Below are 12,659 nucleotides of genomic sequence, written 5' to 3'. Positions count from 1 at the left end.
CCATCGGACTCCATCACCAGTCGTTTCCCGCCGATTGTCCGCCATTTCCAGCTTGTTCCCGCCATCTGCAGAGTTTCCCGCCACTGGGCGACGCTTCCCGCCAAAACCGCAGATTTCCCGCCTTGGAAGAGCAGCGGACGCCATTATGGGCGTGCCAAAGGAGAGCAAGAGGCCACATCCCATCGTGGGCCAGGACAGAAAATGGCGCCAAAAGTGGAAACCGCCCCCACCAACAGAGACTGTGATGCTGGAGGTGTCTGTCAGCGTGAAAGAACTCCCCCTGGAGCTGACAGTCACCGAGTTGCCCCGGGACCGCCCTCGAAGTGGGAGGAGACGAAAGGGAAGAGAGAAGATGGGTGTCGCTTGGAGCAGTCTAGAACGAGCGCACCCGGAGGCAAGGTGTCCAGAGCGAGAGCACCCGGAGTCGAGGAGAGGAAGAGTAGACCCGGGAATGGAGCGGCAGCAGCGCAGCACCGGCCCGCTGGCCAGGAGCCTGCAAAAGGAAGAAAGAGGAGAGCAGAGCAGCACCGACCCGATGGTCAGGAGCCTGCTGGAGTCAACAACCCCGCTAGGCTTAGCGGAGATCCTGGCGCAGCTTCCCCGAGATCGGGAGTGCGCGCGGAGTGCCCTGGAGGGCCTCGCGGGAAGGATGGCCCGAGTGCAGAGGGAGATCCTGGCGGAGTGGGGCCGGGAGATGGCCCAGCAAGCTGGAACCCGTCCACGGAACCCGCTCCCTTGGAAGAAGACACCGACTGCCTCTGCGGATGACGCGGGAGGACCCAAGGCCGGAGACGGCGCAGAAGAGGGAGCGAGACGCATGGCAGCAGGTAAGGGGGACGCCTATACCCCATACCGGAAGACCGCTTATCTGCCCCAGCTCCCCGTCGCAGAGCCCGAAGGTCCCCCGGCCGTACCCGAGACCGCCATGACACCGCCACCGACTAGGCCCCGACCGGAAGCCGCCGTCGCGACCCCGGTGACGTCACGCGTCGTGACCCGGAGCGTGGCGAAGGAAGAGGAGCCTCCGGCCTGGTCGCAGGGCCTAGCGTTTCCGGGCGCCGCATCCCCAGCCGAGCCATCTACCTCCGCGGAGCCTCCGGCCTGGTCGCAAGGCCAGGTAGCCCAGGGCGCCGCCGTGTTAACAGTTCCATTTACCTTCCAGATGCCCCCGGCCTGGCCGCAAGGCCTGGGTAACCTGGGCGCCCCCACCATGGCGCCCGCACCCGAAACACCAAGGGTGCCATATCTGGGAGAGGACCCCTTCAGCCAGCTAGCGTGGCCGGACGGGCGGCCTTTCATCTGGCCCGAAGAATTCTTGGAACTGGAGCGACAAAAGAAGTTAGGTTCCCTGTGTGAGCCCCTGATCCCGGCTCCAAAGCCCGTGACTCGGGTCTCGCCTCCTCTAGCAGAAGCCCAATTCGTGTGGGACCCCACGGGAGAAGATTTGATGGGGTTCACCGGAGAGACTCGGGCAGCTGCAGCTGAACGCACAGAGTGTTGCCGTCAACAGCTGGCAGAGTTTAAGAGAGAACGGGAGGAGAGGCGGGTCAGAGAGAAATGGACCCAGACCCGCAGCGCGGAGCAAAAGAGTCGGACCAGAAGGGACCCCTGTGCAGCAAATCGTCCCCGTACCATCGGGACGGTAATAAAGTTTAATGCGCAGCATGGGTGGGGCTTCATAAAGGACCGGAACACCATGGGTGACGTCTTCGTTACCCGACGGGATGTCGAGTCCCACCTGCCGGAGGGTCACAAAGGCCGTGACCTCTACGTCGGTGACGAGGTAACGTTCACCCGGCACAAGTGTGCCAAGGGACCTTACGCCCTCCACGTGCATCGCCTGACAGAGGAGGAGTTGCGGTGTAGGGAGGAGGAGCCAGAAGACCCGGACGGGTTCAAGGCTAGAAGGTACTATGACTGAGATAGTACAAAGGACTGTATATAGTTACCTGTCGGGGTACCCAAGTAACCGTGGCTGCTTTAAAGTTTAGTCCCCGTTGGGACCAGTGAACAGTTTAACCCGTGTGTCCCCTACCCAAACCAGGCTGAGGACTGTGAGCAGCCATCCCTTTCCCTTTACTTGGCCGGGGACTGAGAACGGCCAAATTCCCCTGTACATAGTTGCGCTTTCTAGGGCGCCCCCTACCGGTTTTATAAGAAAACCAGATTTTTCTAAGAGACTGTCGCACTTTTCCCGGACACACGTTGCACAGTGTCCGGAGGAGGAACCAGAAACAAGAGACGACGAGAATGTTATTTATATATATATATTTACTGTTTTATATAATGTTTTATATGGTTATGTTTATGAAAAAAAAAAATTTGTTTGTTTTTGGTGTTTTATGTCTTACAGCCCGAGGACGTGCTGTGATTTACCAGGGGGGAATGTAGCACCCTGAGGATTCGGCTGCTACAGGGGTATTGCACCTCAACCCAGAGGTGTGATATTCCACTCCCGGGTAAGGAAGGAGTGTGGAACTGAGCTCAGATAGACTGCATGCACTACATACATCCCATTCCAGAGGAGCAGGCCGACGGTACTCCCACTTAGAAATGTGCAGGTACAACCGAGCCTGTTCCTGGCTGGAGTGGGAGGGGGGTGGTACATCCCATGTAGTGTAGGGGCAGATAGGGGGAGCAGTCTGGGTAGTGATAGGAGCTCATTGGGTGCTGGTCACCTGAGCTCACACATAGAGGGATATATAAGGAGGGCACCAACTTAGATCAGGGTCAGACGCTGAGAACAAGTAGAGAGAAGGAAACAGCAGCCCTGGAGAGAGAGAGAGGAGAAAGAAAGAGAAAGACCCAGAGGGGGAAGACTGAAGGGACCCAAGAACCCAAAATTAGAGCACCGGGTGAGGAGTCAGCAAGAGGGTACCGGAACCCAAGCTGGTGGGGGCAAAGACATTCCCCAGCCAGAGACCGGAGACCGTGGGCAGTGTCTGTCACGGTCACCCACCACATTCACCCCGAAGGCACACCACATGGAGGGTCAGGGAACCCAGGGCCAAGGGTGTCCCAAAAGAAGGCCCGAGGGAGCTGGACCTAGGTGAATCACTGGTGGGGACGGCTGAAGAAAGGACAGAGGGAGAGCTCAGGGCCACGCTCCGGACTTGTTTGGGGGTTGGCTGGATCCAGGACCTGGTGGACGCAGCACGGCTCGGGTGGTCACTAACAGCTGGAGTGACCGAAACATCAGCAGTAAGTAAACTCCCTTAACTGCATAACCCGAGTCTGTCTTCATTGCCGGCTGCACTGCACCACCACAACCCCCATCCTCTGCGCCTGTCCCCTCTGAGGCTATACCCCTCCCGTTGGGGGTTATCCCACCAAGCTGCACATCCACCATCAGCCTCAGCGGACCCTGCTGCAGCGGCGGCCACAGTGACCGCATCACAACGGGTGGCGTAGTCGACACAAAAGAACTTTTATAACATCTGTAGGACTGCCACATAACACTTAGCTTGACGCCCTGGGCACGGGACCGGGTCACAGCCGCTCGGAGACTACAACCCCCCATCTGATCCGGTACCGGGTATTCCCCTCAAAAAGGAATATGTCCCAGGGGGCGCGTCATATACGCTTCCTGATTTTGTCTATTTGCTCTTGCCCACCCTCTTCTCCGCATTCCCATCATTCATCACCATATCAGCATATCACCACCATATGTACCATATCAGCGTATCTATGTCTCTTGCAAGAGGCATTGGAGTTCCTGCAAATTTTTCGCAGTCGTTGCTTCACTGCATAGGCAAACAGTATGGGAGACCCACTTCCTATTAATGGGAACATTGTTTTTAGGAGTCTTTCTGACCTCTACGTCTCTTGCAAGCGGCATTGGAGTGCCTCCAAATTTTTGGTAGCCCTTGCAGTCACTGCATATGCAATAACAGTATAGGAGACCCACTCGTTAATAATGGGAACAACAAAGCATAGCCGGCTGATGGCTCTATAACAACAGCGAGGGCCGACTGATGGCCCTTTAAGAACCGTAAGTGCCGCCTGATGGCCCTATAAAAATAGGCTTTGTGACTTTCAGAGTCACTCCATCATAAATGAAACATGTCTGATGATGTGTCACACACCACATGGCCAGATAAGGTTGTAAAATGTTAAAATGAGATTTCCCACTGAATGCATTTGTCTTAAAAAATAACGTAAAAAAAACACAGTAGGATCTTTGTTTAGTATAAAAACCAGAGTCGCCAATGTAACCGCCCGAAAAATGCTCAAGTTTCCCATAGACTTCCCATAGAGTTCCCCACAGCCCTCATATAGTATGATGGTCCCCCACGGTCCTCATGTAGTATGATGGCCCCCACAGCCCTCATATAGTATGATGGTCTCCCACAGCCCTCATATAGTATGATGGTCCCCCACAGTCCCATATAGTATGATGGTCCCCCACAGTCCCATATAGTATGATGTTCCCCCACATCCCCCATATGGTCCTCCATATTCCCCATCTAGTGTAATGATCCCCCACAGCCCCCATTTTGTATGATGGTCCCCCATATACCCAATATAGCATGATGGTCCCCCACAGCCTTCATATAGTATGATGGCCCCCCACAGCCCTCATATAGTATGATGGTCCCCCACAGCCTTCATATAGTATGATGGCCCTCCACAGCCCTCATATAGTATGATGGTCCCCCACAGCCCTCATATAGTATGATGGCCTCCCACAGCCCTCATATAGTATGATGGTCCCCCACAGTCCCATATAGTATGATGGTCCTCCATATTCCCCATCTACTGTAATGATCCCCCACAGCCCCCATTTAGTATGATGGTCCCCCATATTCCCAATATAGTATGATGGTCCCCCACAGCCCTCATATAGTGTGATGGCCCCCCACAGCCCTCATATAGTATGATGGTCCCCCACAGCCCTCATATAGTATGATGGTCCCCCACAATCAGCCCCCATATAGTATGATGGTCCCCCACAAACAGCCTCCATATAGTATGATGGTCCCCCACAACCAGCCCCCATATAGTATGATGGTCCCCCACAGCCCTCATATAGTATGATGGTCCCCCACAATCAGCCCCCATATAGTATGATGGTCCCCCACAATCAGCCCCAATATAGTATGATGGTCCCCCACAACCAGCCCCCATATAGTATGAAGGTCCCCCACAGCCCTCATATAGTATGATGGTCCCCTACAGCCCTCATATAGTATGATGGTCCCCCACAGCCCTCATATAGTATGATGCCCCCCCACAGCCCTCATATAGTATGATGGTCCCCCACAGCCCTCATATAGTATGATGGTCCCTTACAGCCCCCATATAGTATGATGGTCCCCAACAGCCCTCATATAGTATGATGGCCCCCCACATCCCTCCTTTAGTATTCTGCGACCTGCCAGAGTAAGGGATGGAGCACGGGGCTGATATGGCCCATGGCTGGACCGGCCCATCCGGTATTTGCCATATTTACCCGATGGCCAGTCCAGCCCTTCTGACTGATGGATCCTGGTGTGTCCTATCCCTTGTTCCATTTCACATCCGTACATCACAACGTGTCTCGCAGCCGGTGATGCTGTGGTCACAGGTGTGGAGCAGAAGATGTTCTCCTATCTCCGTTGGTCCAGTCCATGTTAAACAGAAATAAATTCAATTTTGCTTTTTACAAGAGAGAATGAAGGAGGACTCTGCTTCCAGCGATGTCAGGACCTCTGTGGGTGGCATCTGCGTCCGTACTCCGGTCAGCGAGGGCTTTATACTGTCTTCCATAATAATGAGAGCCCTCGCTGCCGCCTGTCTTGATGGAGATATTAATGGTTTCTCAGCGTGGGCTGTTGGTGGTTGGAACTTAAGTGTTGGATAAGCAGGGCCCTCTGGCGCCGCTCATCTCCATGCTTTTCTAATTTAGTAATCAGTGCACATGATCCAGTGCAATCGTTTAATGCGGGGTGAGAGGATCGGGCGCTTGTCGTAGGCCTCATGGACCTCCAAATGATCTGGGGATTATGTCTTCATCCGCAGGTGATGGATTCAGGAGACCAGGAATCGGTCATGACACATCGTTCCACAGAACACGGTAACGTACCACAGCAGATACTGATGTGTTACAAATAAGGGGGCGCTAATGATTGGGTGGGGTACCCAGTGCTCCGAGTAGCACCCTGAGATCTGTACGTAGACGCTCACTGCATTATTCAGAATGGAAGCTTCTGTTTTAGGACCTCCTGTGCCCCCCATCCTTGGTGGGCAGAATCTTCGTCAGGTTGTTTCAGCGGCTGCCCTGCCACCTGGTGAATGCAAAGAAATGCCAAAACTGGGAGAGCTGAAGATTGAGGGCCACCAGCAGAGGGCGCATTACCTCCCCCAGAACTTCCAGTGTCTGCCCCACATGCTCCACATGGACGGCTCTATCCAGGAGGCTCAAGAGAAGCTGCAGAGACTGCTCGAGGTGAGAAAGAGGGCTCACAAAAGCATCATGTTCAAGAGAGACTGCTGAGAGCAACTGAGCATTAGAGGAAGAGGCTGCAGGGACAGTGTGTGGTCAGGAGAGGCTGCATGGACAGTGTGTGGTCAGGAGAGGCTGCAGGGACAGTGTGTGGTCAGGAGAGGCTGCAGGGACAGTGTGTGGTCAGGAGAGGCTGCAGGGACAGTGTGTGGTCAGGAGAGGCTGCAGGGACAGTGTGTGGTCAGGAGAGGCTGCATGGACAGTGTGTGGTCAGGAGAGGCTGCAGGGACAGTGTGTGGTCAGGAGAGGCTGCAGGGACAGTGTGTGGTCAGGAGAGGCTGCAGGGACAGTGTGTGGTCAGGAGAGGCTGCAGGGACAGTGTGTGGTCAGGAGAGGCTGCAGGGACAGTGTGTGGTCAGGAGAGGCTGCAGGGACAGTGTGTGGTCAGGAGAGGCTGCAGGGACAGTGTGTGGTCAGGAGAGGCTGCAGGGACAGTGTGTGGTCAGGAGAGGCTGCAGGGACAGTGAGTGGTCAGGAGAGGCTGCAGGGACAGTGTGTGGTCAGGAGAGGCTGCAGGGACAGTGTGTGGTCAGGAGAGGCTGCAGGGACAGTGTGTGGTCAGGAGAGGCTGCAGGGACAGTGAGTGGTCAGGAGAGGCTGCAGGGACAGTGTGTGGTCAGGAGAGGCTGCAGGGACAGTGTGTGGTCAGGAGACGCTGCAGGGACAGTGTGTGGTCAGGAGAGGCTGCAGGGACAGTGTGTGGTCAGGAGAGGCTGCAGGGACAGTATGTGTGGTCAGGAGAGGCTGCAGGGACAGTGTGTGGTCAGGAGAGGCTGCAGGGACAGTGTGTGGTCAGGAGAGGCTGCAGGGACAGTGTGTGGTCAGGAGACGCTGCAGGGACAGTGTGTGGTCAGGAGAGGCTGCAGGGACAGTGTGTGGTCAGGAGAGGCTGCAGGGACAGTATGTGTGGTCAGGAGAGGCTGCAGGGACAGTGTGTGGTCAGGAGAGGCTGCAGGGACAGTGAGTGGTCAGGAGAGGCTGCGGGGACAGTGTGTGGTCAGGAGAGGCTGCAGGGACAGTGTGTGGTCAGGAGAGGCTGCAGGGACAGTGAGTGGTCAGGAGAGGCTGCAGGGACAGTGTGTGGTCAGGAGAGGCTGCAGGGACAGTGTGTGGTCAGGAGAGGCTGCCGGGACAGTCTGTGGTCAGGAGATGCTGCAGGGACAGTGTGTGGTCAGGAGAGGCTGCAGGGACAGTGTGTGGTCAGGAGAGGCTGCAGGGACAGTGTGTGGTCAGGAGAGGCTGCAGGGACAGTGTGTGGTCAGGAGAGGCTGCAGGGACAGTGTGTGGTCAGGAGAGGCTGCAGGGACAGTGTGTGGTCAGGAGAGGCTGCAGGGACAGTCTGTGGTCAGGAGAGGCTGCAGGGACAGTGTGTGGTCAGGAGAGGCTGCAGGGACAGTGTGTGGTCAGGAGAGGCTGCAGGGACAGTGAGTGGTCAGGAGAGGCTGCAGGGACAGTGTGTGGTCAGGAGAGGCTGCAGGGACACTATGTGTGGTCAGGAGAGGCTGCAGGGACAGTGTGTGGTTAGGTGAGGCTGCAGGGACAGTGTGTGGTCAGGAGAGGCTGCAGGGACACTATGTGTGGTCAGGAGAGGCTGCAGGGACAGTGTGTGGTTAGGAGAGGCTGCAGGGACAGTGTGTGGTCAGGAGAGGCTGCAGGGACAGTATGTGTGGTCAGGAGAGGCTGCAGGGACAGTGTGTGGTCAGGAGAGGCTGCAGGGACAGTATGTGTGGTCAGGAGATGCTGCAGGGACAGTGTGTGGTCAGGAGAGGCTGCAGGGACAGTGTGTGGTCAGGAGAGGCTGCGGGGACAGTGAGTGGTCAGGAGAGGCTGCGGGGACAGTGAGTGGTCAGGAGAGGCTGCGGGGACAGTGTGTGGTCAGGAGAGGCTGCAGGGACAGTGTGTGGTCAGGAGAGGCTGCAGGGACAGTGAGTGGTCAGGAGAGGCTGCGGGGACAGTGTGTGGTCAGGAGAGGCTTCGGGGACAGTGAGTGGTCAGGAGACGCTGCAGGGACAGTGTGTGGTCAGGAGACGCTGCAGGGACAGTGTGTGGTCAGGAGACGCTGCAGGGACAGTGTGTGGTCAGGAGACGCTGCAGGGACAGTGTGTGGTCAGGAGACGCTGCAGGGACAGTGAGTGGTCAGGAGATGCTGCAGGGACAGTATGTGTGGTCAGGAGAGGCTGCAGGGACAGTGTGTGGTCAGGAGAGGCTGCGGGGACAGTGAGTGGTCAGGAGAGGCTGCGGGGACAGTGTGTGGTCAGGAGAGGCTGCAGGGACAGTGTGTGGTCAGGAGAGGCTGCGGGGACAGTGAGTGGTCAGGAGAGGCTGCGGGGACAGTGTGTGGTCAGGAGAGGCTGCAGGGACAGTGTGTGGTCAGGAGAGGCTGCAGGGACAGTGTGTGGTCAGGAGAGGCTGCAGGGACAGTGTGTGGTCAGGAGAGGCTGCAGGGACAGTGTGTGGTCAGGACAGGCTGCAGGGACAGTGTGTGGTCAGGAGAGGCTGCAGGGACAGTGTGTGGTCAGGAGAGGCTGCAGGGACAGTCTGTGGTCAGGAGAGGCTGCAGGGACAGTGTGTGGTCAGGAGAGGCTGCGGGGACAGTGAGTGGTCAGGAGAGGCTGCGGGGACAGTGTGTGGTCAGGAGAGGCTGCAGGGACAGTGTGTGGTCAGGAGAGGCTGCAGGGACAGTGAGTGGTCAGGAGAGGCTGCGGGGACAGTGTGTGGTCAGGAGAGGCTTCGGGGACAGTGAGTGGTCAGGAGACGCTGCAGGGACAGTGTGTGGTCAGGAGACGCTGCAGGGACAGTGTGTGGTCAGGAGACGCTGCAGGGACAGTGTGTGGTCAGGAGACGCTGCAGGGACAGTGTGTGGTCAGGAGACGCTGCAGGGACAGTGAGTGGTCAGGAGATGCTGCAGGGACAGTATGTGTGGTCAGGAGAGGCTGCAGGGACAGTGTGTGGTCAGGAGAGGCTGCGGGGACAGTGAGTGGTCAGGAGAGGCTGCGGGGACAGTGTGTGGTCAGGAGAGGCTGCAGGGACAGTGTGTGGTCAGGAGAGGCTGCAGGGACAGTGAGTGGTCAGGAGAGGCTGCGGGGACAGTGTGTGGTCAGGAGAGGCTGCAGGGACAGTGAGTGGTCAGGAGAGGCTGCGGGGACAGTGAGTGGTCAGGAGAGGCTGCAGGGACAGTGAGTGGTCAGGAGAGGCTGCGGGGACAGTGTGTGGTCAGGAGAGGCTGCAGGGACAGTGTGTGGTCAGGAGAGGCTGCAGGGACAGTGAGTGGTCAGGAGAGGCTGCGGGGACAGTGAGTGGTCAGGAGAGGCTGCGGGGACAGTGAGTGGTCAGGAGAGGCTGCAGGGACAGTGAGTGGTCAGGAGAGGCTGCAGGGACAGTGTGTGGTCAGGAGAGGCTGCAGTCACCTGTGTTCACACATGGGCATGAGAGGCTGCTCACAGAGGGTTTACTCAGGGACCTCCTTGCCTGGTGGGTTTCAGCTCTTGGCCTCCCGATATCTCTTTTTCTGCAGGACTCTCTTCTAGAGGTCAGGGCGTTTTGTGAGGAGCACTCCTGGCTGTCTGACATCCACCGCTATGTCAAGTCCTGGTCTCCTCACATTCTGGAGAATCTACGAGGAAGTTCTTCTCGAGATTATGAAGACCTGATTCTTAAACTTCAGCAGTGGGAACGACAAGTCCATGGACTGAAGGATTATGTTACCACAGCCATGATGAAAGTCAGCTGCGAGCTCCTCCACACACTGACTGGTAAGAAGGATGATCGCTGCTCAGACAGATCAGAGGACACTCATACATGGGGTAGAAAGAACCCACCGAGAATTTGTAGTGACACCATATCTGTCAGGTCCAGGCCTGGCTATCATATTACAGGATATCCTGGTCTTCCTGACCTCAGAGGTGGATGACAAGTCTCATTCCCTGATCTACGACCTAGCACAAGCTCTGGAGATCTTCAGAGGGGTCTCCACTGAAATCTCATCATTTTCTACATGTGCACACAAGGTAAGATATCAGAAGCCAAGGGTAACAGCACCGGGGTCAGCAACATTTGAGGAGAATGATAGAGGCCTCAGGAAGAGATATCTGTATGGTGCGGTATGAGAATGACGTTTGTGTGTGTGTATATGTTACGCACCTGGTAGTGGAAGCACTGTGCCACAGTCTGGGGAGAGCCTGGAGGGGCTTAACTAAGTGACCACCTGGTTCTTCACTAGAGCCCCTGATGGTGAAGTTAGGCTTGAACCCAGGTAGATGCCAGGTGCTACTCCAGGATAGACTCCGGAGCCGATTCAGCTGTCCCCCAAAGGGGCAGGCAAGCAGAACCGGCCAGGAACTGGTTAACAGGAGGAAGTGCAGCTGGTAAACAGAACAGATTCCGGGTCAGGACTGCCCGGCTGGCAGACAGGACAGGTACTGGGTCAGGAATGGACAGGATAAGTTCAGGAACACAGGATGGACTAGAGTACAGGATCACAGGTGTAGGTTCAGACTGGACTAGTGAGAGTAGCGGTATAGATGCAGACAAGATGGATTAGGTCCTGAACGTCGTACGACGAACAGGATCAGGTTCACACAGGGCAGGCAGGACGGACAGGATCAGGTTCAGACAGGGCAGGACGACCAGGATCAGGTTCAGACAGGGCAGGTAGGACGGACAGGATCAGGTTCAGACAGGGCAGGCAGGACGGACAGGATCAGGTTTAGACAGGGCAGGACGACCAGGATCAGGTTCAGACAGGGCAGGCAGGACGGACAGGATCAGGTTCATACAGGGCAGGACGACCAGGATCAGGTTCAGACAGGGCAGGCAGGACGACCAGGATCAGGTTCAGACAGGGCAGGCAGGACAGACAGGATCAGGTTCTGACAGGGCAGGCAGGACGGACAGGATCAGGTTCAGACAGGGCAGGCAGGACGGACAGGATCTGGTTCAGACAGGACGAACAGGATCAGGTTCAGACAGGGCAGGTAGGACGGACAGGATCAGGTTCAGACAGGGCAGGCAGGACAGGATCAGGTTCAGACAGGGCAGACAGGATGGACAGGATCAGGTTTAGACAGGGCAGGCTGGTTGGACAGGATCAGATTCAGACAGGGCAGGCAGAACGGACAGAATAAGGTTCAGACAGGGCAGGCAGGACGGATAGAATAAAGTTCAGACAGGGCAGGTAGGACGGACAGAATAAAGTTCAGACAAGGCAGGCAGGACGCACAGGATCAGGTTCAGACAGGGCAGGTCAGATGGTCAGGATGAGGATGAGGTTCAGGAAACACAGGTACCGGGACCTTACAACTAGGTAGCAGGAAACAAACTGATTACTAAAATTGCTAAGGCACCTCTCAATAGGGGATGGTGCCTTAAATATCAGACTTCTCCCAGGCATTGGCTGGGGATGTTTAAAGAAGGGCATGCACTGCCCCATTAAGAGGCAGGCAGTGTGCCCTAAACACAGTCCCAGGAGACCTGCATGCCGTGCACAGGTCCTGGGAGGAAACAAATGCCGAGGGAGCGGGGGCGGGTAAGTGAACACGCCGGCATCCCTGCTGGGAGGATGAAGGGGACTCGTGCAGGGTCACCGCCGCTGTTCTAACATTGTATATATATATATAAATTTTAGGGTTTGTACTCACTCCGCTGCTTTTAGGTAGGTGCAGGAAGCGATTTCATTAGCATGTTCAAGCAGATTTATTAAGACTGCAGAAATCGCTCAGGAAACCAAACAAAAAAAACAGCAGTTCCCGGCATAATTTCCATACAATATTGCGGGTTCACCTGCTCAGGTCAGTGTCCAGTTCTAGGTCCTTAGCACAGACCAACATACTGGAGATCTACACGGCTCCAGACACACACACTGAATGAGACACTTGGTCTCCATTTTCTCTGCCAAACCACGCCCCTGGGGTGGGGATATGTGAGCAGCCACTGCCACCCATCTCTATGACTGCTCGTAAAACCCAGCCCTGATACAGCCTCTTAGCCCTCTCAGCACTATATGTGCTGGAGCATGCTTTCTCAGGCTTACATCACTGAAGCTGACCTCTATGATACTTATCTCCACTCAAGGACAATATCTACTGTATATACATCAGGTGAAATAAAGTATTGAACGTGTCACCAATTCTCAAATTAGATCCACGACGAGGTGCTCCCCACAAGATTTCACAATAAA

At 55.9% G+C, this 12,659-nt stretch overlaps 1 protein-coding gene across 1 annotated transcript in view; it reads left to right on the top strand.

Moving 5' to 3' along the window:
• The first annotated feature begins 5,958 nt into the window (after positions 1-5,958).
• Positions 5,959-12,659, top strand: part of LOC141245901 (dynein heavy chain domain-containing protein 1-like) — a 105,980-nt gene continuing 99,279 nt past the window's right edge. The window contains exons 1-4 of the mRNA XM_073669095.1: positions 5,959-6,055; positions 6,198-6,427; positions 9,999-10,236; positions 10,334-10,491. Of these exons, the coding sequence (XP_073525196.1) occupies positions 5,959-6,055; positions 6,198-6,427; positions 9,999-10,236; positions 10,334-10,491 (723 nt within the window). The remainder of the gene's footprint in view (positions 6,056-6,197; positions 6,428-9,998; positions 10,237-10,333; positions 10,492-12,659) is intronic.

This window comes from Phyllobates terribilis, unplaced genomic scaffold (genome assembly GCF_046119375.1).
Source record: "Phyllobates terribilis strain yellow unplaced genomic scaffold, ASM4611937v1 Scaffold_2253__1_contigs__length_149528, whole genome shotgun sequence".
Taxonomy (NCBI): domain Eukaryota; kingdom Metazoa; phylum Chordata; class Amphibia; order Anura; family Dendrobatidae; genus Phyllobates; species Phyllobates terribilis.
Note: the sequence above shows the minus strand (reverse complement) of the source record. Positions and strands in the feature narration are given on the sequence as shown.